Here is a 26113-nt window from a genome sequence, read left to right on the forward strand (position 1 = left end):
GGAAAAAATTTTTTTTACCTATAAGCCTTTAAATAATAACAAGATAAATCCGAGGAATTTATCACAATACATGCCGAACATTGTGAAGAAGATAAATTTGAAAATAATTGACAACATGGTAAGGTTGCGGGTGAGCAGAAACATGACATCAACTCATTAAATCTGGGCTTTTTGTCGTCTAGGCCCGCAAGAGTTATTTCCCTTCTACACCTTATAGCTTCCGCTATTTCATCAGTAATCCGTCTTCCGAAAGGAAACAATTATGCATATATGTTAATTTCTAGAACTTTCATATCATCTGACCTCACTACGTAGAAGTTCAATTCAGTCCTCCCAAACTCTAACTTCTGAGATGCTTTTATTAATTCTGAGATTAAAACGTGTCAATAATGTTTTCTAAAACGAACTACGGTATGCAGACAGAATAAAAGAGGAATGTTTCAAAGTAATGATTTGTATTTTAAGTCACAATGAAGACTTAAATCATATCTTTCGTACTTAGAATTAATATTAGTGGCTGAATTGCTAACTAAGAAACACGTTCCAATCATATAGTTTGTATTTTACATGCACCTGTCACGTGACGCGACAGGAGTTAAAATGGCGGCGCCCATGTTTGACATGTTTTCAAAACAATAACAATCTACATGTTCTTGTGTCTCCTCTGAAAACCCTGACAGACAACCATGTATGCACGAATACCTGCCCCTAGTGATTTATATGGCGAATCTGTATCAAATAAATCAGACGAAGATACAACGTGTGCTGAAGCGAAATGTGAAGAAAGTGACAGTTTTCTGAAAAGTGAAAAAACCGGGACCACAGCAGAATCTTGTTTGAGGATTGAAGATCGCCAAAGCAAACCAAAGAACATTTCTCAGCATTTGTGGGAGGTAAAGGATTTATTTCATCGCGAGGTCTGTGTTTTAGCCAAGAACCCATGATGTCTGGACTGCCATCCCCATCAGCTGCTCGAATATGTCGCCTTAGCAATTTCGGATGACCTGTCCCTCTTTGGGACTCATGAGTGTGACTTGGGAAGCAGAGACCATATAATAGATCTGTCTCTGTTGGGAAGTGTCTATTGGAAGTTTTAGTGTTGATAAATTTCTGTTTTTGAATTGATAAGGTTTCATTTTTCGTATTGATATGATTTCATTTTGGATTTTTAAAAATTGATAGAATTTCTTTGGCCACTCTGTACCGTGTACACGTTCGAGTAGCAGGCCATCTCTCAGAAAGAGTTAGTTTGGTGATAGCTATTGCATCTCTAAGCTTTAGGAGATCTACGACAGATAGCATATCTAACTGCAATTCTTGTTTTATCCAAGCCCGGGCTGGGCAAGGTCTTAACATTCCAGTAACAAGTGAGCAATGGATTCAGGTTGATTGCAAGGTGGGCATAATCTGCACCTAAGCAAAACGTCACCAATTTCTCGGGCGAAAACGGCACTTCGTTTGGCAAAAACAGCTCCTCTATCTTTAATAACAATAAGAGCGATTTATTTAGTAGTATATATGCTTAATTTACATGGTCTATTTCGTTATGTTGTAGTATATATGTTTTCCTTGGGCGGGGACACAGTCTGTTATCAGCAGAAACATTCTTGTGATTTCGGCTGTGCCAGAAAGGGGATATATTTATATATGAATTATCTATAAAATTACTAGTTGTTTCCTACTTACTAAGATAGATATCAAATATATAGTATACCTGCAGTCCAATTTCTTAACATTTACGCCAGACTCAGTTTCAGCTTGACTAAGTTAATTTGAGTACAGGTAATTAAAATGTCAAAGCATGTGATGCTGCACCTCCCAATCAGGGTTTCTCACTAGTTTCTAATGTAAACTTGTTTTAACATTCCACAATTATTTGTGTTTGCAACTGACCATGTGAGTTTAATTTCATGTATTTCAGTACCAAAGTAAAAAAAAATAATAAGGTGCCGTTTTCGTCAGGCAGAGTAGCCGTTTTCGCTTCAGGCGAGGTGCCGTTTTCGCCAATCGGTGCCATTTTCGCTCAGTGACGTTTTGCTAAGGTTCCGTTTTAGCTATAACCCTCTTGTCACAAAGTCTGAGGCGTGAGAGGGCTACATTTATTTGAGTTTGACGATGGCTTTTTTTGTTTGGGTTGACTTTTGTATAGCCATCTGCCGATCTTACTTGCATTCCATTGGGCTTGGCTATGGCTTTGATTTTGTTTTATATCTATAGTTTACTGTGGGGAATAGGGTGTATCTCCGCTTTGTCTAGAGCCAGCATTGCCAGTGTCCGCTTTTTCATTCCCATAAATATCCATGTGAGACTGGATCCAACACAGCTCCATCTGTTTTTCTTCATCCAATAGTTTTATATACTGACTGTTTGGTCTTGAGTTTGAGTTTCTGCCGCTGATTGCTTGTAGTGCACTTAGTGACCCTGATATGATTACTGCCTTTGCTTTCGATAGTTCCAGTATGAGTTTGAGTGCATGATAATTGCCTCCAATTCAGCAGTGAATACGGAATGTGCTTGGGGTTTGGAGCCATGGACACGGATCCTGAACCAGCAGTGTTGATCATAGGATTCTTGGATCCATCAGTGTGTATATGGGCCCAGCGGTCCCAGGTAGTTTGAATTTTAGTGATAGTAATTGATCGTACTGATTTTTGGTATTCATTTTAGTCCCTTGTGATGTTAAAGCAGTGTCAACTTCAGGCGTTTTTAAAGTCCAGGGAGGATGTAAGCTTTTGTAGTGACTTTCTGGTGGCTGAATGTCATCAAACTTGTGACTTCAGATGAGTTCACATATTGCGGCTCTCGGGTCTTGGTTATCCTTCTTGACTGATAGTGGATAAGTTAACATTTGGAAATAGCAAATGCCATTTTTTAAATTATGCGTTTACAGTTTATAGTTAAAACATGTCAGCCAAATAACTCAATCCTTATAGTATCATTGAATAAACAAGATTTAGGTGGGAACTCATTTGTGAAACGTACTCCCCGATGTTGCTGAGTGGTAGGTGTCACTGAAAGAGATGACTCATTTTTACCAACAAAAAAAAACAGGAAAGAAACGCGAATCATGAACTGTTAAAGTAAACATGGAAGACCCTGACACCATTGTATATCTGGCAGCAGAATTTGTATCTCGTGTCAGGAAAGGTTAGGGTAACAATAAGGGTTAATGAAAATATGTTGCAGGTTTGGGCGTATCCCTTTGTCAAAAAGGGCCATTGGAGGCAGGGTGAATTCACTTGATATATATTACTCCATGTATCCAGTGTATTCTTGACCCCAAAGCTGGTTGTCTTTTGAGGTTTTCATGTAAGCAGATTGTCACAGTACAGTGTTGATCTTGAGACAAATTAGTGACAACTGCAGACTGGGGTAGGAAATGCCAATCAAATTATCAAACATCCAGGCGGAGTATAAAACATTCAGTTTATGATATTTCAAAATATTTCTGAGGTTTAGCTATCAGCAAGATGAATGCAGGTGCTTTAGAATTAGTTGTCCAATTCTAGCATGAAGACTAGGCTCAGGCCAGCTGGTTGTCATAGCGATGTCGCTTGTCTTCATGAGTGACAGTCAGTTTGTTTCAGAAGTCTTAGGTATAGTAATTTGATGAGCATACCTCCCTGTTTTCATAGTTACTAGCTTATTTAAGATCTTTAGCATGAATTCTGTCTCTCAGTGTGTGTTTGACGACACCTTGACACTGAAAAGCAGCATTAGAAATTGGCACTTATAAGTCATGTTGCCCAATTGTTTAAGGTATCATAAGGGCTGGTCGACATTTTCCATTTTTAAGGGTTATACTATATGTTATCTAACGACTAGTGAACTAAAACAGTTTAGTTTCTATTGCTGAAAAGTGTAACTAGCTTTGCTCATTTATTCTTTGGTTTCGAAACTGCATGCACCTTTGAAATTTAACTATCCCATGGACATGAAGGGTAGCAAACATCGTATACAGGTTCAAGAGAGCAAAGATCTCCGGTAGATGCAAGGGAGACAACTGCAACATGTAGCATGTGTCTGTAAAATGAACTCCGAAGCCTTTTGAAATTCTTTATTATCCTGTTGCTTTGAAAAATTGGGGGAAATAGCAATCAGCATGTCTGTCTGTCTGTCGGCCATTTCCGGAGCAGAACTCCTAAACCGTTGAATACTTCTTGTTGAAACTTGCTATTCAAATTGTGCAAATGAGTCTAGTCGTTAACTGGTGCTTTTTGAGGATTTGGATATATATATATATTTTTTTTTTCTTCATGAAAAAAAGTTGGACTTAGACCATGTAGACTGAAAACGATGCAAGGGCTCATTTCCGGAGCAGAATTCCCAAACTGTTCAATCTGTCTTGATGAAACTTGCTATGCAGATCAGTCTAGTGGTGAACTTGTGTCTTTTGATGATTTGAGATATTGAAAGATTCTGAACAGCATTATTTTTTTCTCCACTCAACTGAAGGTATATGATGTATTACTATAAGTAGCCAAACTCTATGTCCGAATTGCACCAGACAAGGAAATACGAGTATGTCATGTTCTGACGACTCTTATATTAATTATGTAAAACAATCAGGTAACCATGATAACAACATTGTTATAATTAAGGTCAAATATCTCGCAATCAATCATTTTTTAGTTTTAGCACATTTGATATTGCATGATAGTATGTGTGATAGTTATTTACAGATTTATTATAAAGAACGTCCTCTTTCTGTTTCGACAGAAGTTTAAAGTTTTACAGAAGAGAACTGATGATGCCACAAGACGATCCACTGAGAAGAGGATCAAACATCTTCAGAGAGAAACACTTGCTAAAGGTAATAGAGAATTTGGACTTTGTACAGGTTTCGTAATAGACTTGGAATGAAGGAAAATATGTAAATGTTTAAACTTATCCTGTCTCACACAATGCATTTCTTCTCCTTTTGATCCTTTGTTTAGGAAACATGCTTGAACAAAAGTTTCTAGGTTCTAAAAATAAATAACCCGAACACATCCAAGCATCACCATCGTCACCACCCAAACAAATGGGTCACACACTGTAATCCTGTGCATAGCGACCAACACAACTAGATCACGCGACTATTGTACATGCATTTAGAAGCTGGAAACTTTTTTTCAAGTACATTTCCACATGGAGTCAAAAAAAGAACAAGAAATACATAGTGTGACATGGGATAAGTAATAAAAATATAAAATTTATGTAAAATACAATACCGTTCAAAGTGATGTCATCACCTCAACCAACTCAATACATGTATATATAATCAATTTAACATGTATATATAATCAATTTTTATGTTTCATTCCCAGTTCAGGAGGAAATAACCAATCCTGATGATATTGACATTTTGCGAGAACATGATGTACGTCTTGGGCCACCAGTTATAAACAATCCTGAGAAAACACCATCAGGCCAAAAGAGGAAAAATGAAGACAAGCCAAGGTACCTTTGTAGCCATGGATTCATCACAGACTAAAGATCTAGAAATTTAATGTATCAGATATTTATTTGTCTGTTACTATGGTAACATGTCCTGTAGGAGATTGGTGTGTCTGTTCCCCACCCAGGGTGGCTGGTAGGGTAGTGCTCCAGTCATTGGTTGGTCACACTGTCGAGGAGCCAGGGTCGAACCCCCATCTATCATGTCTTCAGCTTTGATGGAATATAGGTTGAAGCATCATAAACGCCCACTCGCTCCGAGGGCTGTGATGATACACTTTGTCATTTAGGAATTGTCTTCAATAGTTTTTAATTTTTATGGAGGTATAACATACAAAACAGTGTGCACTCTGTAAATCCACGTAGCAAAAACACATTGAAGTAAATTCTTATAAATTAACATCTAAAATAATAACCTGACAGGGTGCTTTGTTTATCCTTAACACAAAAATACTGTAGACAACAACATAAAGCAAGTGATATCGTTCAGGGTGCCGTTGTACAAAACAACCTTAGTGCTACGACTGTCGGGAGTCAATGTTAAGGTATGGGAGTTACGATCACCTCAGCGCTAAGATCGCTTTGTACAACGGCACCCTGCGCAATAAGGCCACAAAAGCCCTGCCCATCCTGTTATCAGCCAATCAGGGAACTAGTCCATTTGTGGAAGTGGCATATATTTTTTTTTGAAACATAAATGCTAATATAAATGCTTGTTTAGGAATCACTTGCACTCTATTTATGTTACGATACATATCTCGATAGTAGTTCACACAAAACAATACATGTTAACTTGACACTTAATATGTAAAGAGACATATTCCATCATCTTAGAAAATGAAAAGAAATCCAACCAGAGCAGATTCAGTAGAGGTGAGCTTACACATCATGCCTACTGACAGAATACAGTATTTTACAAGAAATTTTCACTCAGTTGTACTGTTACATGAGGCAGTCTGTTACACCATGCTTAACACCTGACATTGTGTTAAATGTGTTCAGTGGATTGTTTGTTGGTGGGAAAAAAGTAAAGTGTTCCTCCTTCCTCATCACTTGTTTAAATACGCCTGAAAAATAATTCTCAGGCATATTTTGTTTTTATGCAGCCTCACCTGGTTGCCTGGACTCCACATGCATGTCCGTTATTTCATACTTGGTGGTATCCGTGAAAATCTAGGGTAGAATAGGTCTTCAGCAACCCATGCTTGCCGTAAAAGGCAACTATGCTTGTCGTAAGAGGCGACGAATGGGATCGGGTGGTCAGGCTCGCTGACTTGGTTGATGCATGTCTTCGTATCCCAATTGCGTGGATCGATGCTCATGATGTCAATCACTGGATTGTCTGGTCCAGACTTGATTATTTATTATTTCATATAGCTGGAATATAGCTGAGTGCGGTGTTAAATAACAAACTAACTAATCATACTTGATGATCTGTAATGGTAAGTTTAATATACTAAATATAAGTACTCCCTGTGATTATCACAGATTGGAATAGTGATTACAGGTCGAGCTGAGATTGTGTTATTGACATTAACCACTAGTTTGGCCCTCAAGTATGAACAAGTCGTGTGATGGAAAGTCTGTTAATATGGAAACCTTGCTGTTTCCAGTGACGCTCCTTCCACGTCGACCAGCAATGCCGAGTGGCTGGAGGTGCGAGACTTGCTGACCGTCAATGACCATCTGAAGGGCGTGGACCGTGGGAAGCACGCCCCCAAAACTCAGCTGGAGAAGAATGTGGATGCAGCCATTGCTGGTGGAGATTTGGAGGAGGCGGAAGAGCTCAGTGATCGGCTTGCCACACGAGAGGTTCGGTGTTCAGATGTTTATGTTATGCAAAACCTTGTTAACTTAAGGCACTTCCGTCCAGAAGATGTGACGGTGTCCATAGAGGCAGATGGAGGGATGAAACTAGACAGGACATGTGTTAATGTTATTGGGTACCCATGACCAATGAGAAAAAGAAATGTTCTTGCTATTGAAATACTGGGTAATTAAAGCTTATATTTGAAAAGTTAACACACTCACCACTGAGGTATAATTAGAAACACGGGATGTTACATTACTTGTCTTGACGAGGTTCAGCAATATGCAGTGGAGGTTGAGGAGGTTTCACTGTACGTCTGTCTCTGAGGAATACTTACCCATGACTGCGCTGACGTACTAATTAGGGTTATAATGTGTGGTTTGTGAGCAACAGAAAATACTGTCTAAATTAGGTTACAAAAGTCTCAGTCTCCCACTCCACAGGATTACTGCCTGTAAAATGTTAAATTGAACCATGTGCCTTGTTGGTCCCCACCACTCTACTGCTTGTCCTACTGTATAGACCCGGGTTAGAATAGGTCCCCACCACCCTACTGCTTGTCACACTGTATAGACCCAGGTTAGAATAGGTCCCCACCACCCTACTGCTCGTACTCCTGTATAGACCCGGGTTAGAATAGGTTCCCCACCACCCTACTGCTTGTCCCCCTGTATAGACCCGCATTAGAATAGGTCCCCACCACCCTACTGCTTGTCCTCCTGTATAGACCCGCATTAGAATAGGTCCCCACCACCCTACTGCTTGTCCCCCTGTATAGACCCGCATTAGAATAGGTCCCCACCACCCTACTGCTTGTCCTCCTGTATAGACCTGCATTAGAATAGGTCCCCACCACCCTACTGCTTGTCACCCTGTAAAGACCCGGGTTAGAATAGGTCCCCACCACCCTACTGCTCGTACTCCTGTATAGACCCGGGTTAGAATAGGTTCCCCACCACCCTACTGCTTGTCCCCCTGTATAGACCCGCATTAGAATAGGTCCCCACCACCCTACTGCTTGTCCTCCTGTATAGACCCGCATTAGAATAGGTCCCCACCACCCTACTGCTTGCCACCCTGTATAGATCCGGGTTAGAATAGGTCCCCCACCACCCTACTGCTTGCCACCCTGTATAGACCCGCATTAGAATAGGTCCCCACCACCCTACTGCTTGTCCCCCTGTATAGACCCGGGTTAGAATAGGTCCCCACCACCCTACTGCTTGCCACCCTGTATAGATCCGGGTTAGAATAGGTCCCCCACCATCCTACTGCTTGCCACCCTGTATAGACCCGGGTTAGAATAGGTCCCCACCACCCTACTGCTTGTCACACTGTATAGACCCGGGTTAGAATAGGTCCCCCACCATCCTACTGCTTGCCACCCTGTATAGACCTGGGTAAGAATAGGTCCCCATCATCCTACTGCTTGCCACCCTGTATAGACCCGGGTTAGAATAGGTCCCCACCATCCTACTGCTTGCCACCCTGTATAGACCTGGGTTAGAATAGGTCCCCACCACCCTACTGCTTGTCACCCTGTATAGACCCGGGTTAGAATAGGTCCCCACCATCCTACTGCTTGCCACCCTGTATAGACCCGGGTTAGAATAGGTCCCCACCATCCTACTGCTTGCCACCCTGTATAGACCCGGGTTAGAATAGGTCCCCCACCATCCTACTGCTTGTCCCCCTGTATAGACCCGGGTTAGAATAGGTCCCCCACCACCCTACTGCTTGTCCCCCTGTGTAGACCCGGGTTAGAATAGGTCCCCACCACCCTACTGCTTGTCCCCCTGTGTAGACCTGGGTTAGAATAGGTCCCCACCACCCTACTGCTTGTCACACTGTATAGACCCGGGTTAGAATAGGTCCCCACCATCCTACTGCTTGTCACACTGTATAGACCCGGGTTAGAATAGGTCCCCCACCATCCTACTGCTTGTCCCCCTGTATAGACCCGGGTTAGAATAGGTCCCCCACCATCCTACTGCTTGTCACCCTGTGTAGACCAGGGTTAGAATAGGTCCCCCACCATCCTACTGCTTGTCACCCTGTATAGACCCGGGTTAGAATAGGTCCCCACCATCCTACTGCTTGTCCCCCTGTATAGACCCGGGTTAGAATAGGTCCCCACCACCCTACTGCTTGTCACCCTGTATAGACCTGGGTAAGAATAGGTCCCCACCACCCTACTGCTTGTCCCCCTGTATAGACCTGGGTTAGAATAGGTCCCCCACCATCCTACTGCTTGTCACACTGTATAGACCCGGGTTAGAATAGGTCCCCACCATCCTACTGCTTGTCCCCCTGTATAGACCCGGGTTAGAATAGGTCCCCCACCATCCTACTGCTTGTCACACTGTATAGACCCGGGTTAGAATAGGTCCCCACCATCCTACTGCTTGTCACCCTGTATAGACCTGGGTTAGAATAGGTCCCCCACCATCCTACTGCTTGTCACCCTGTATAGACCTGGGTTAGAATAGGTCCCCCACCATCCTACTGCTTGTCACCCTGTATAGACCTGGGTAAGAATAGGTCCCCACCACCCTACTGCTTGTCCCCCTGTATAGACCTGGGTTAGAATAGGTCCCCCACCATCCTACTGCTTGTCACCCTGTATAGACCCGGGTTAGAATAGGTCCCCACCATCCTACTTCTTGCCACCCTGTATAGACCCGGGTTAGAATAGGTCCCCCACCAACCTACTGCTTGTCACCCTGTATAGACCTGGGTTAGAATAGGTCCCCACCATCCTACTTCTTGCCACCCTGTATAGACCCGGGTTAGAATAGGTCCCGACCACCCTACTGCTTGCCACCCTGTATAGACCTGGGTTAGAATAGGTCCCCACCATCCTACTGCTTGTCACCCTGTATAGACCTGGGTTGGAATAGGTCCCCACCATCCTACTGCTTGCCACCCTGTGTAGACCTGGGTTAGAATAGACCCGGGTTAGAATAGGTCCCCCACCATCCTACTGCTTGTCACACTGTATAGACCTGGGTTAGAATAGGTCCCCCACCACCCTATTGCTTGTCACACTGTATAGACCCGGGTTAGAATAGGTCCCCACCATCCTAGTGCTTGTCCTCCTGTATAGACCTGGGTTAGAATAGGTCCCCACCATCCTACTGCTTGTCCCCCTGTGTAGACCCGGGTTAGAATATGTCCCCACCACCCTACTGCTTGTCCTCCTGTATAGACCCGGGTTAGAATAGGTCCCCACCACCCTACTGCTTGTCACCCTGTATAGACCTGGGTTAGAATAGGTCCCCCACCACCCTACTGCTTGTCCTCCTGTATAGACCCGGGTTAGAATAGGTCCCCACCACCCTACTGCTTGTCCTCCTGTATAGACCCGGGTTAGAATAGGTCCCCACCACCCTACTGCTTGTCACCCTGTATAGACCTGGGTTAGAATAGGTCCCCCACCACCCTACTGCTTGTCCTCCTGTATAGACCCGGGTTAGAATAGGTCCCCACCACCCTACTGCTTGCCACCCTGTATAGACCCGGGTTAGAATAGGTCCCCCACCACCCTACTGCTTGTCACCCTGTATAGACCTTGGTTAGAATAGGTCCCCACCACCCTACTGCTTGTCACCCTGTATAGACCTGGGTTAGAATAGGTCCCCACCACCTTACTGCTTGTCCTCCTGTATAGACCTGGGTTAGAATAGGTCCCCACCACCCTACTGCTTGTCACCCTGTATAGACCTTGGTTAGAATAGGTCCCCACCACCCTACTGCTTGTCACCCTGTATAGACCTGGGTTAGAATAGGTCCCCACCACCTTACTGCTTGTCCTCCTGTATAGACCCGGGTTAGAATAGGTCCCCACCACCCTACTGCTTGTCACCCTGTATAGACCCGGGTTAGAATAGGTCCCCCACCATCCCCACCATTGTCACTCTGTATAGACCTGGGTTGGAATAGGTCCCCACCATCCCCACCATTGTCACACTGTATAGACCCGGGTTAGAATAGGTCCCCAGCACTCTGTTGTTTATCATGAGAAGCACTTTCACTTGATCTGGTGGTCAGGCGTTGTGACTGAAACGATGTTCACTCAACTATGTTTACATCATGGAATGTCCTGACTGATTGAAACAGAAATATCTGAGTCTATTCCAAGGTTTATTGACATATGGCATGACATACACTTGCAACATTATCATCCTACAAACATGGCACATCTTCTTTTGATTGTAACACTCACAGACCCTTCATCCTGAGAACACATCAGTCACAAACACGAGTTTATCACGTCCACGTACCCTGTATTATACATATGCCCATAATAGGAAACTGTTTGAAGAAATACCTTACTCCAAAAGGTCATACACCAGTTGTCAGACACTCCAGTTGTTAGGCAGTGGATTAGAGATGGCTTGTCAAAACATATGAAGATTTGTGTTTATCTAATTGGGTTCTCATAAATAATGAGAAAACAATCTTCATGCTATTGAAATACTGGGTTATTAAAGCTTAAGTTGAGGCTGCAGCATGACATTATCATTCACTACATATATCTACATATAAACTTATTAAGTACATATTTCATATTGCTTTGGTAGACATACAAAACGCAAATATTTAGGCTGTTCAATATGATTCATGGGTAAATTGTATTCAGGTATGTTAAGGCATTTAATAACTTCTGTTATCTATGTATTTGGGAAGTGGACATAGTATTAGGATCATTACTAGTCTTCATAATTAGCCACTTGTGTGAAATTTTACCATGGATATACAGTTTTTGCTGAACTAGATACCTAACGTGTATTAAAGGAAGAGCTCTGGTAAATATCACTCACCTTATACTGTAACTTTTTCTGTTTTAAAAGTGAACATTTGATAAAAGCACCAAGTATATAATAATGACTGGTCAAAGGGAGATAACTATCAACCTGATTAACAAGCTCATCACAGTGATAGCTCGTTCGCGGAGCTCTCTATACTATCGCTGCCACCAGTCATAACTCCTCACTGTGATAGGTGGCCACAACCATGCTTGGAGTTGAACTTGCAACCAAATGACCGCTATGTTTACAAACAAGTGATGACTGTCGTGACACTCATCGCTGCTAAATTACTTTCTTTGTATGTCAATTTGAATTTCTGTTTCATTAAAACTATCGTGTTATTGATATTGTAAGAATGAATTGGAGAAGTTTGTTGATTTTCTGTTAGTCTGCAATCTTGAACCAATCTGATTATTAAAACAACAAAGTAAAGTCATCTGGAAAACATGGTCAGTCGTAAACCTTTTCAAAATGAAATATGATGACATTCCCAAAGACATAAACAAAAGTATAAACATTACTACAATTGGGGTCAGAGGGCAAATTTCAAGATTATTCTAATGGCTGCGCCTGGTGGCAGTGATGTTACCGAGAGTGTAACGAAGGTGTCACACGCTGGGAAGGAGCTTGCCTGATTAAAGGTAAGGAGAGATAGCAACTTATCAAAGGGAGATAACTATCGCGAAAATATTCTTGTCAGTTTTAGTTACTGGCAGCTTTACCCAAATGAAAATCTCATAACTGGCTACAAACATTTCCACCTCCATTGTCTGTCTAGTTCATTGTTCATCCTCTGTGTTGTCATGTAGGAAATAATAACCTGTAAATGTTGAACGAGACGAGACAATTGTGAAATTAGCCAAGGACTTAAAATATTCAGTAGCAACTTCAGAACAACACCACTAATCTTATAACAAGTTACAACAGTACAATATCCAAACAAGTCATGAAACAAACAAAAATATATCACAAAATTACAACATGTATCAAAAACAATCAAAAACAAAATATGGACATACATTTTCCTCAGTACTAATACGTTCCACCAGGTGTTCTATACGTCAAATGATTCAACACATGATTCAACACGATTCACACATACCTTCCTTTCTTCACAACCATAATTGCATATTTAGTATTAATCAACATGAAGAATTGGAATTGATTTCTACAAAAACAAATTGGTGATGCAGACAACTGTAGATATAATCAGTGAGTGAGTGAGTGAGTGGGGTTTTATGCTGTTCAGTAATATGCCAGAAATATGGAGAGCAACATCAGAAATGTGTATCAAACTTGGCACTGTGACAAGCAAATATTGTAACTACTAGGGCATGGTGGTCAGTATGGCATCATCATCACCGACTTCCCGGGAAGTATGACTGTTATATCCAGGGTTGCCTGCGCACTTTGTTATAACAACAACATCAAACAATAAGTGTATAAAATATTGCATACATTTCTCACATCATTATGCTCGGTAGAATTCATTTTTTACTTCAAAAATAAATCACAGTCACCGTGGTTACAATACATGATATGGTCCACATTTCAAAGAGTATATTTCTTGTTCATGGATACAACTGGTTAACACAATTAACCCTTGTCCAGCAAGCATCATAAGCATTGGTCAATTTTCACAGCTAATTGCTCACTGATTCATCAGTGATTGGTCAGATTGACGGAGACAACAGTAAATATAGTTCCAGCTGAAACAGTCCCACACAGTAATAAAAAAAGAAACAAAGTAAAATTTTTGACATATTTTGGCCATATCTAACTGTTTCCAATTTGGGAAAAGACCCCAAACTGCAGAGATGTGCAGGCACAGATCCCACTGGCATTTTCAGGTGTTTTCACTAAGTTCATTTGCAATTTACATTGCCAAAGTTGCCTTAACTAAAGGCTGCAGCTCTACCCATGTTAAAATTTTGGTCTAACGTAGACTATTCTTTTGATAATTTGTCCAGATCCTCAACCCCAATAGACAAGTGCGATGCCAAGTTTGTTTGAAAACACTGATATTAGTACCTCCTCAACCTGTCTTATTTGCATATTTATCTGTGAATGACACCAACAGATATGGTTTTTATCCACTTGCTTTATTCTGCCAAGAAACCTACACATTATAAGGCTGTTACACGTTACACACTGACACTTGGCACACTGTAACACATTACATACTTTGGTGAATGAGGACACAAGTTCCATACAAGCTTGAATGGCCTTTAATTTGGCAGTCTGGCCTTTAAAGGCCTAAAAAATCTATAAATGGCCTTTAACAGGCAATGAATTTGGCAACCATTACGACTGTTAACTACACGTCACAATGATTGTTTCCCCTAATAATTGTTACTATATAAAGTGCTGAATGATTATACAGCACATAGCACAGTTTGTGAATATGCTTGATTGGGGCTGGAAGTACCACAGTGTGGCCCTTGGTGAGTGTTACAGCTATGTCTTCCAGTTTCTGTGCACACAGAGATTAATATACATCATTGCTGAGTGCATAAAGAGTATTTATGCTGTGACAACATGCATGCACAAGACTCACAATATATATAGGTTTTAGTTATGAACATGGATAAAACTCATGGTATCAATATGAAAACTAATGATGTCTTAACATGCTCAAACAAAATGTTTATCAACCATCAATAGGGATAATGGGATGTTTCATTAATTTACTGTTAAAACTCAGAGGACTTATTGAAATGTGTACTTGTATATATCTTAAATTAAAATATAGCTGAATGTGTGCCATTTCTATGGAAACATTACATGCTAATTGCATGACATCATTTCCAAGCAATCAGTGATATCCCACCTGTACACCCAAAATATCCCTATTGATTGTTGAGTGGTATATGTAGATTATTTCAGTTGTGAGGTGTTATTGTCTTCACAACAGACATTCAGTGTCCAGATACACTGTCATTAAAAAACTCAGCGAAAAAATGTAATGTCAGCAAATTTTACCTGTGATATCATCTATAGTGTTGCCACACTTTAGAAAAAACATTTTCTCACAACCATTGCTAATGTCCTCGCATTATCATATTATTTTATGAAATTTCTAAAAATGAATACTCTAAGAAAATAATAAGCACGTAATGTTGGCAACAGATTTTAGAATCTTCGCCTTCCTTTATTTTTGGTTCTAATTTTGTATAAAGGTAACAAAAAATTTAATATTCAACATTTGCTGTGACACAAGTTTTATTTTTTTATATAGATGTGATAAAGAGAATGCAAATATAAATTTTAAACCATTTTAATCAGAATAACATACACTCAAGGAGAGTTACCTCCCCTTTGCCTGGACACAGATCTGGACAGTGTAGAACCAGTGTAGTGGAATCCTTCACTTGAGTAAAAAACTGATAGAAGTTGAATAAAAATTTCACACATACGAAAAAACAAATGTGATATCAATGCTGAAACATAGCATAACAAATTCAAATATGTTCTGATAATTCTATCACAAAGAAATGTGTAACAAAATAACAAGGTAACAATCAAATTTCTAACTCAGTATTGACAAGACTTAGTGGGTTGATATAGGCCTATGCTACTCAAGTTTTGATAGGGATCATCCTCCTATACCATGTTTAACCAATACCAATTAGATCTTCAGCAACCCATACTTGCTGTAACAGGCGACTATGCTTGTCGTAAGAGGCTACTAACGGGATCGGGTTGTCAGACTCACTGACTTGGTTGATGCATGTCATCAATCCCAATTGCGTGGATTGATACTCATGATATCAATCACTGAATTGTCTGGTCCAGACTCGATTATTTACATGCTGTCGTCATATAGCTGGAATATTGCCGAGTGCGGCATTAAAAACAAACAAACAAACAATAACCATTACTTATGGTACATGACAGTAGTGAGAAATATATCAGTATCCCTGTCAAGAATTGAATAGCATAGCAACAAATGCACCCTTCACATCCAACAGCGGAAGCCAACAGAGGTCCGTATTTAGCAACTTTGTATCACAGTGTCTTCATTATTTGATTGTCCTCTTCCTGAAACTAGCACGAAGGTCAGCCCAGGTCAATGTCTGCTTTTTCTCAAGGGTTAGTGAGTGAGTATGGTTCTACCCTGCTCTTAACTATATACTTGACCAATGTCATGGCAGGGGACACCAGATCCCATGTGGGGAATCAAACATGGTCCTTCTGTGTGCTGAGTGAACACTTAACATATCCTGCGTTTTCTAAATGCAAAAAAGAAATCGTACCATGATAACATGTTGATTTGGTGAACCAGGTAAAGTAAAATTAATAATGGTTTACATATCGAGCTTGTGACTATTGGGTCTACTCCCCGACACTGAAGTTACAAATGGTTCAAGTGGAACCCCCCTTTTTTAAAATCCTGGTTGCATCCTTCAAGTTTGATTAAATATTGGCTTATTTTGAACATAATTTCATCTTTTTTCCATGTTTAATCAAATGTTCCATTTATAATTTTCTTGCAAACCCTATACTGACACTGCCATGATGTTTGTGATCTGGCAATACCTACATCGCTTGGCCATCAACTGCCTTGGACAAGTAGAACTTTCTTGTTTCCTGTCAGTGTCTTGAAACTATTGTATGTGGAAAAGTAAGATATGAAAATATTGCATGAAAAATGTTTTGGGAAATATCCCTTCTTTGTCAGTTGGACCCTGGGATGAACATACAATGCACACTAGGAAGTTCTGTTCTACATTATTCCTATTTTGAAGCTGCTAAGCAACTGAAACTGTTATGATATGTCTGTACAATCTGTCATCACAAGCTTCTTGTTGAGGCCACCACAAACTAAAGAAATGTTCACCAGAGTTTGGGGGCAAAATATACAAATCATTCTGTTTATTTAGTATGACAAAAAAGTGCTATTGACTGAATTTCGTGGTGACCTTGACCTTTCTCCCAGGTTGTGTATAATAAAGCATTAATTACCAATGAATAGAGGATAAACCTAAGCCTGTTTATTCTTATAGTTAGGTCATTATAGGGTTACCTCCCTTCCCTAATCCTGTAAGTTGTTTTCTAAACTTTGTTATCAGACTTGAGAGACATAACAGACAGTGACATACTCGTGAGTCAATGGACCTTTAAGACATTTTAAAAAACACCTTACAAGTCATGGATATATTTAGTGGGGAAAAGAGCCAATGATTTCAACATTTTATCATTATGTTATGGCCTAATTCCCCCAATTCACTGAAAGCCCTCTGAAAGTTGACCTTAACACGACTACATAGCATCACTGGCGTCACTATTCTCCTCCTGCTTCTCCTCTGTGGAGTGGAGTTCACTGTCCATACAAACAAAGTCTCGTAGTGATGCAGGAAGGGGCAGAAACCTCGACCCATAGAAGACGTTGACGCGAGACTCAAACGCTCGTCGAATGGCAATGCGACAATAATGCTGTAATGTCTGAGGCTTGAATAGATACGACTTCAGCCATTCAAGAAATCGCTTTTCATCCGATGATTCAAGTTTCAACTTCTGTTCATTTGTTAGCTGGTACCCCCGTCATCACTAGGAGTTTTAAACTGTGTAGCATTTTCGTATCTACCAGTCGGTAAAATAAATTATTCTGTGTATTACTTCGAGTGGATCCAAAATTGGGTGTGGCACACAACAATGTTCCCATGACAACATCAGTGGCCTCTTTCCAAAGTATCATAGACCCGCCAGACTGCAACCACATGACGCTGATTTCAGGGAAATTGGTAGCGTAACGTAATAATAGTATGAGACAGTCCTGATGACTCTTCCGTGTTGCAGTGTCGATAGGCGTCAAGTTGAAGTCATTTTTTAACATGGGATCAGCTCCTGCTTCGAGAAGCTTCTTAACAATTTCCTTATGTCCGAGTCGGGTAGCCAGGTGGAGAGCGGTGTTGCCACCCTGTTGCTGAACCTTGCTGTTGATCTTGTAGTTCTTGATAAGTTCGCAGACCCGGTCCATGTCATTGTTGTTGACTGCGTCTTCCATCTGTTTCTCCTGACTCAGTGTTGATTGGAGAAAACTGAAGAAGTCGGCCATCTTGGTTGTTTAGGTCTGTTTCTGAAGAAGAAATAACAATGGAACTGAAGGCAAACTATTTGATGAATAATGTGGACAGCGTTTACATGCTCTAAAATTAACATTGGGATAATCATTTGATGATCGTAGATTTGACATATGAACAAATGAACTGCACTTCCTTGTCCTAGAATGTTATCGGCTGTATATCTGCCATGTTTGTTTGTTTGTTTGTTGTTTAACGCCGTACTCAGCAATATACCAGCTATATGACGGTGGTCTGTAAATAATCTAGTCTGGATCAGACAATCCAGTGATTGATATCATGAGCATCAATCCACGCAATTGGGATCGATGGCATGCATCAACCAAGTCAGCGAGTCTGACCACCCGATCCCGTAAGTCGCCTCTTACGACAAGCATGAGAAACAGTCTTTCATGAATAAAACTGAAAAAGGAAATGACTGAAGTCATTATATCAAACCACTGAACTATTTAGAAGTTTACATAAGAAATGGAGATATTAATTGTTAGATTCTCACACCAAACACTCTGCCTCACATCACCTTATTGTCCCCAAGTACCCTCACTTGTTCTGTCGTAAGAGGCGACTAGCGGGATTGGGTGGTCAGGCTCACTGACTTAGTTGATGCATGTCATCGTATCCAAATTGTGAAAATCGACACTCACGATGTCAATCACTGGATTGTCTGATCCAGACTCAATTATTTACAGACTGCTGTCATATAGCTTGAATATTGATGAGTGCGGTGTTAAACAACAAACAAATAAAAACACTTGTTCTGTCTTTCTTAATGATGAAATACGGTACACCATATTTGGAGTACAACCAGACATTCCTACTTCAACCAAGCATACACCAGAGCTACAGATAAACAGCGTATTTGTGAAAAACAACCCCCCCCCCCCCCCCCCCCCCCCCCCACCCCCACCAAATATTCAAAACCCAATTACTTTCAATTAACTTGCGTACCGAAATGCATTCGTTAAATGAAAAACTCAAATGTATAAAAACAGTTCACGTAAATACCTAATGAAGCTTTTTCAGCATGCTTACAAAGGAGCTAATTTACTTTTATATACATATAAAACATTATTTCATTTTTTCATAATCTTAAAATCTTCACTAATTTGGGAGAAAAACCCAACAGCGTGATGATTAGATGAGTGAAAAAATATTGGTTACCCAATGAAAAATGTAATAACCCAATTAAAATAAAAACCCTAGATTAAAAACTCAATTGATCAAAAAGTTATCTGGAGCTCTGGTTCACAGATGACTCCATTCAGTGAGTCGGACTATATTTTTATCTCCGACTGGGCTCAGTGGCTGTGTCTACCTTTCATGTACTGTCACAAGTGCCTGTGGGGTGAATGAGACTGTACACAGGCTAGATGCACCAGCAAGCCGAGAAAGGAAGGAGACGATTTCACACAAGTGACAGTTACTCAGACACTGGCAGGCAGCCTCATAGATAGACTAGCTCAAGTCTCTAAGGCAATAATTATTATTTTAAATCATGATTTCTAGATCATATAAATAATAAGAACATGCTGTCCCTATAAGAGACTGTAGTCCTTACTGTCCACACATCTAGACTTGCCTATTTGGAAGAGAGATTTACTACACATCCATGGATGTTTCTTTTATGAGTACAGCCTTGGAGTGAGGCTAACTCATAGAGGACGAGGCTCTGTCATAGGAAGTGATTAAAATCTCTCAAAACACCACTTGTGTTAGTTTCACAAATGACAGAAAGTCAAGAACTGTACTGTAAAAGGTAGACTGGAGCATGGTCTCTCGATGAGCAGGGGTAGAAACTAACATTTTTGCTCCACTAGTCCTTATAATGATAATATATAGCAAAATCCTTAAAAATGGCAAATATCTACTAGTCCTTAAGATACCTTAACTATTGGGCAGTTTGGCAAGGACTATAGGACTAGTGCCAATTTCTAACCCTGATGAGTAGACGGACTGGTACTGCCAGTCATGTGGACAGTGAAACAAAATGATTCTGCTGTAATCTCTCATCAACTTGACTTAGCTAGTCTGTCTCATAGTCCCTGAACCGTATTATTTCCCCTTCCGACCAGCCCTTTCTGTAATGCAAAAGCCCCAAAGAAGTAAGTCTAGATTTTCCTCAGGAATTTCCCATCTCACTGGGGCTCCTTTTCAAATTAAACATGTTAAATGGAGTTATTTCATTCTATCAAAACTATAAAGTTTCAGAGATGGTGTTAGTCTAACCCTGACCTGACATGAAGCTGTTCAAATGATGAACGAGGAGGTAGAAGTAGCAGAAAGGAAGTTTGCCGGCCTGGTGTTCGTGTCCGCAACTCTTAGTTCCTAATCTCTTATTTTGAAATTACGACCTTCTACAATCATTATTATTGTCATAACAAATAGTCTTTTAAAAGTTGCTGAAATCAGTTATTGCCTCCCAGTGGTAGAGATGTCAACAGACATGCAGCAATAACATGTCAATAAAGAATATGTCAAAATATTAATGAGAGATGTAACAAATGTTATATTTGAGATAACACTATCTTAGTAAAGTACGGATTCTAGAACTTTTGGGGTTGAGTCCAAACAAGGATTCGAACCCACACTGCCAGAGTGAGGCACCGAATCGCCAGCACGGGGCCAAAGTCAATGATCAAACCCACCCAGCCACTACACTCCCAAGGAGATATTTTTGCTACAACTTACCCCCCTACACTAACATGGCCCTTCACCCCTCACCGCATGTCTCTTCTGTACCCTCTTCCTTCTCACCCTATCCATACTATTTCTCCCTCAGTCACAGACACCCCTCCTCTCAACCCTCTCACCCCCTCCTCTCTCTCTTCCCCCCTTCTCTCTCTCTTCCCCCCCCCCCCCCCCCTTGACAGTTTCATCTCTTGATCATTCACCCACCAACTTCAACAATCAGTCAATTTCCCTCCAGCCTCCATCTTGCTTTGCGCACCCTGACTCACCACTAGTGTCCAGTGTGTCTGACTCCTCCTCAGCCCCGGGGTGGGGTAATATAGAAGGGTGGGGGCACCACCCTGCCAGCCACAGTGGCCGGAGTCCTGACAGTGTCAGTAGACACCACTGTAATGATTCACACTGACACACTGACACCTGGTGGGGAAGGGAGACAACTCCTGGGGGACTCCCATGGTGAAGTGAAGTTCTATTTGTCTGCTCACAGCTCCTGTTGGAGATTAATCAGATTTTGAGAAAAAATTGTGGAAGTTTTGTCATACATGTTTGATATGTGAAGTAAGAGTAATTACATTTCTCAAACATGTTTTAGTGTGAATTTTAAAAATATTATATATTGTCAACCATGTTTGGTATGTGAAGAAATATTAATCAATTTTCTTTTGCTAAAAAAAATATTTTCAAAGAATTATTTTAAAAATGCCAATTGCTTTTGAATTGTTTACCTTGCCAATTAACCAATTAATGAAGATCATTTGTTTTATTTATGAATATCTATATGTATTTTTTGTGTAATGTTCTTTTCTTTCTGTTTACCCAAAGCCAAGATCTAGTACTCCTTGTTCTAGAATATAACTTCTTAAATGATGAACAGGTACTTAATTAATTTTAATTGTGATTTTTTAAAACATATAACTTATATTGTTTTGTCACTTATTCCAGTTTGGAAAGAAAATTGCTGATGCTATGGATGCGAGAAACTACCTGAGAGACAAACAGGTGAGCCGCTGAGGACACACACTCCAAGAACAACTCATGTATGATGGCCATTGTTATGTACGAAGTTTCCTTGCCATCATTATCATTAACACAAGAGGCACAGGTGGCAGAGTTGTGCCCCTTATTCATGCCAGGATCTGCTGATCATATATTTGCGTTGATCATAATCAATGGTTTGTCAGCATCACACTCACCGGTTGTACACCGGTTGAACATCTGCAACTCGCATCATTTCAGGCATCCCTCCCTAACCCTAACCTAACCTAACCCCAAACAGCAGCAATATGTTACCATGGTTATGCAGAACCGGTTGATATGTCTTGAATATCTATAGACATCAGCTCCCAATCCTTGAAACTGGTGACTGAGTGATGACAGGCCAGGTTCATCTTCCCACTGTTCTCCCGACATATTGATTGACTGGTACTGACAGTGAGTCACCTCCACCAAGCCCCGACCATGGCGGCTGTTTGTTCAGACAACTGGGCTCCACAGATCAGGGGGCATCTTCTTCTACCAGCAAGGAGATCTGAATCATTGATCTGATTTCTCATCATGTAATACATCTTTATGTGTCGCATGAGTCTGGGGGACGGGGAGGCAATGGTGGCCAGTCGGCCAAGGAACCGCAATTCGCTGTGCAGAATTGTGTCCCTTTGAAGCTTCAGAAACCTATGATCATTGGTTTAAATCCCGGATGACCCTAAATGTATTTTCAGGTTTGTCAGAAAGCTTCTATGACCTGCATCACTTGGGGCTTTCTTCCCGCATAAAACTGGCCTCTGTGATATAACTGGAATACTGTTGCCAGCAGTGTTAAACCTTACTCACTCACTCACTCACTCAATTGCTAGGTTGATTGTGATTCATTGTTACCTGATTGCTTGGTTAATTGTGTTTAATTGTTACCTAATTGCTTGGTTGATTGTGATTAAATGTTACCTGATTGCTTGGTTGATTGTGTTTAATCAACCACTGGTTTGCTTGATTGATTGTGTTTAATCGTTACCTGATTGTCTGATTGTATTTAATCGTTACCTGATTGTGTTTAATCGTTGCCTGATTGGCTGATTGTGTTTAATTGTTACCTGATTGGCTGATAGTGTTTAATCGTTACCTGATTGACTGATTATGTTTAATTGCTACCTGATTGGCTGATTGTGTTTAATTGTTATCTGATTGCTTATATTGTTGCTGGTTTTGTATTGACAGGTTGTCGTGATGTCCCTAGAATATTACCGATTGTGGCTAAAAATAGCATTTACTCATTGCATCCGTGAATGTAAAGTGAGTTTGGGTTTGCACCACTATTAGCAATATTCCAGCTGTATCACAACAGATGATACCACGAACATCCTTCACACATTGCACCCATGTGGAGAATGGAACCCTGGTCTTCAGCATGCGAATAAACACTTTAACCACTGGGCTGCAGGGACTTGCCGTGGAGTATAAGACTGTATGTTCTGGGGAATATCGGTAATCCCGTTTGGAGGCCCCAGGGTGACCACATCAGCAAATAACAATTATAGGTAGGTGGGGGATGTAGTACAAAGTGACATGTCTTTGAAATCAACAGAATGTTATTTACATTTCAGAAAGAGGCTGAGACGGATAAAGCCAAGAAAAAGAGGAAGTTAAACTGGGGGTTGGTGGTCGAAGATTATATTTCAGTTTCAGACTTGGATTATCTGCCTTCAGGAAACTGCTTTCCTTCTAATTTAGTTGACTGACCAGCACAGGCATTCGTGATCAACTCGTGATCAACTCGTGTTATTTCGGGAACCGAATACTTAAAAGATTTGTCAAATCGTTGCAATGCCACATGTATTTCTCCCCTGTCATATATCAAACATATGCTTTTTAAAACACATCGGGACTTACGATATTTATTCAGTATGAACATATTTATCTGTATCAGTGGTATATTTTAAGATGCAAGATCAAAAATTATTCCTGAGGGATCGAAGTACTTGAAGTCATACATGCATTCTGATTGGTTTGTTGTTTTTTCGCACATAAATATCAAGTGTTATGTTCAACGCAATGAAATATCAAGTGTTATGTTCACTGCAGTGAAATATCAAGTGTTATGTTCACTGCAGTGAAATATCAAGTGTTGTGTTCAACGCAATGAAATATCAAGTGTTATGTTCAACGCAATGAAATATCAAGTGTTATGTTCACTGCAGTGAAATATCAAGTGTTATGTTCACTGCAATGAACATATCACTTTTCCAAATTTCAGAAAACTCAGTCTTTTACACTGAAGTATGTAATAGAGGTTAATGTATGATTTTCATTTTAAAGTAACAGAAACAGATTGACTGTGTGATAGGAGAAGTTCATGGCTGTGTGAAATGGAGTTCTGTACCGTCAGATGGAAATAGGCTGCCAAAAGTAATATGTACAGGCATTGAGGACAGTGGCAGTCCTTATTTAACAATAAGTTGAACAAAACCAAGTATTGTCTTGTTTCATGTTCCCGGCATATCTTGCATGTAAACACACAACTCAACATCGGAAAATAATCATGACTATACGATGAAACAGATTCAGGGGCGTAAAAGAGATATCTTTTAATGATATTTCTATCAAATCGTGCACTGTCATAGGACCGATAAAGGGAAGTAACTCTTCCAGCTCTACTGATTAATTGCAGCATGTTAAAGGGATCAGGGTTTTGCGGAGTGAAGTGATGGATTAACGCATCAATCGGTGAAGAGACACTTTCATTTCAAACGCTATGGTTGTTGGTTTCCTGCCTGACATTCTGGTTGGTCAAAGTCTCCAATATTACCAACATCCGGGTAGAATAGGTCTTCAGCAACCCATGCTTGCTGTTAAAGACGACAAACAGGATTTGGTGGTAAGGCTCCCTTACTTGGTTGATGCATGCCATCGTATCCCAATTGTGTGAAATGATGCTCATAATGTCAATCACTGGATTGTCTGGTCCTGACTTGAATATTTACAGACCACCGTTATAGAGCTAGAATATTGCCGAGTGCAGCATTAAACAAGAAACACAAACAATCAAACAAACCAAAATGTTACCGAAATACAAGATAGACACAATTTTTATGGATAACAACTTCTTTAATACTGTATTAAAGTATTAAAGAAGTTGTTATCCATAAAAATTGTGTCTATCTTGTCATCCACTAACTTCTAAGTAATGCCTATCAAACACGTTACCGAAATACATGTACTAGTTTTTCAACAGTTGCATCATAAAATACCTCTCCTTCCACCTGACATGCTGCTGTATAACAGTCACAAAGTTTGGGAGAATGTTTCATACGGATGCTATGTGTGTTTGATTGTTTGTTTGTTGTTTAATGCCTCACTCAGCAATATTCCAGCTAAATGACGGCGGTCTTTAAAAAATCGACCAGACAATCCAGTGATTGACATCATTATTCAGCATTGATCCACTCATTTGGGTACTTTGACATGCATCCACCAAGTCGTTGTATTTGTTGAGGGGATTTAGTAATGTTGCTTTGGATCTGAGAATTGTCGACAGTCAGTGGCTTAGAGGCCGAGAGCCACCTGACCCTTCATCTATGATTGTATGTGGTGTCTTCATCCGTTAACTGTGTTTAATCACTGTAAGTGTAGCTGTGTACAAGAGTGTTGCTGGCGCCATGTGCTTGCAGCCAGCAACATGCTCGCGAGAGTTATCTCCCTTCCTGTCTTTGGCTGAGGCCCATTTAAGGATGGGGCCCATTTAGGGTTTAGCTAATACCACATGTTGCAGAGGAATGTTATTTTTAGAACATTAAGTGGGATGCTGATTTGGGCCCTGAAAGACTGGCGGTTTAAGTTAAAACCTTTGGCTTTTTCATATTACTAATTAGACATACACATTAATCTATATTTATGCGTATGTATTGAGCTGTGGCCATGGTCAAATAAATAACGAAGACAAAAGATTATGTTTCTTGTACGAATATGAGAAAAAATTTGATTACATGGCAAAATCAGAAATAAACTGAATGCATTCATTTGACTGCAAAATATTTTCAGAAGAACATTTCCATTTTCAGATTTGAACACAAGCAGCGATGGGAGACGAAGGGAAATATGTAGGAGGAAGCAATGCATGCTGGGATTGAGACATCTGTTGCAATGGTTACATTGTATTTTGTTTTGTCTGTGTGCCTCACCTTGGAATCATGTACAAAACATGTTCAGTCTGTGGTTGTTCATGGACAATGAATCCATTTCTTCATAAAAATATAATTATCTTTTTTTTAGATATTTATCATGTTGTTTTC

General features: G+C 40.5%; 1 protein-coding gene and 1 pseudogene across 1 annotated transcript; one reads left to right on the top strand and one right to left on the bottom strand.

Annotated features, from left to right (window-relative positions):
• Window positions 1–600: 600 nt before the first annotated feature.
• On the top strand, window positions 601–26100 carry LOC139453109 (protein FAM204A-like). Its single transcript, XM_071234734.1, has 7 exons — window positions 601–893; window positions 4720–4813; window positions 5310–5442; window positions 7053–7251; window positions 21774–21830; window positions 23429–23478; window positions 25883–26100. The coding sequence occupies exons 1-7, from the start codon at window positions 687–689 to the stop codon at window positions 25923–25925; spliced, it is 783 nt and encodes a 260-aa protein (XP_071090835.1). The 5' UTR covers window positions 601–686; the 3' UTR covers window positions 25926–26100.
• On the bottom strand, window positions 16539–21232 carry LOC139452429 (ankyrin repeat and SOCS box protein 1-like; annotated as a pseudogene).
• Window positions 26101–26113: the final 13 nt, after the last annotated feature.

Source organism: Haliotis cracherodii, unplaced genomic scaffold, assembly GCF_022045235.1.
Source record: "Haliotis cracherodii isolate W230 unplaced genomic scaffold, xgHalCrac1.p SCAF_9, whole genome shotgun sequence".
Taxonomy (NCBI): domain Eukaryota; kingdom Metazoa; phylum Mollusca; class Gastropoda; order Lepetellida; family Haliotidae; genus Haliotis; species Haliotis cracherodii.

Excerpts from the sequence above, each read along its gene's own strand:
- LOC139453109 (XM_071234734.1), top strand. The coding sequence starts at position 687 with ATGTATGCACGAATACCTGCCCCTAGTGATTTATATGGCGAATCTGTA. Across the intron at positions 894-4,719 it reads TTTCTCAGCATTTGTGGGAG|AAGTTTAAAGTTTTACAGAA; the intron begins GTAAAGGATTTA and ends CTGTTTCGACAG. Across the intron at positions 7,252-21,773 it reads ATCGGCTTGCCACACGAGAG|TTTGGAAAGAAAATTGCTGA; the intron begins GTTCGGTGTTCA and ends CACTTATTCCAG.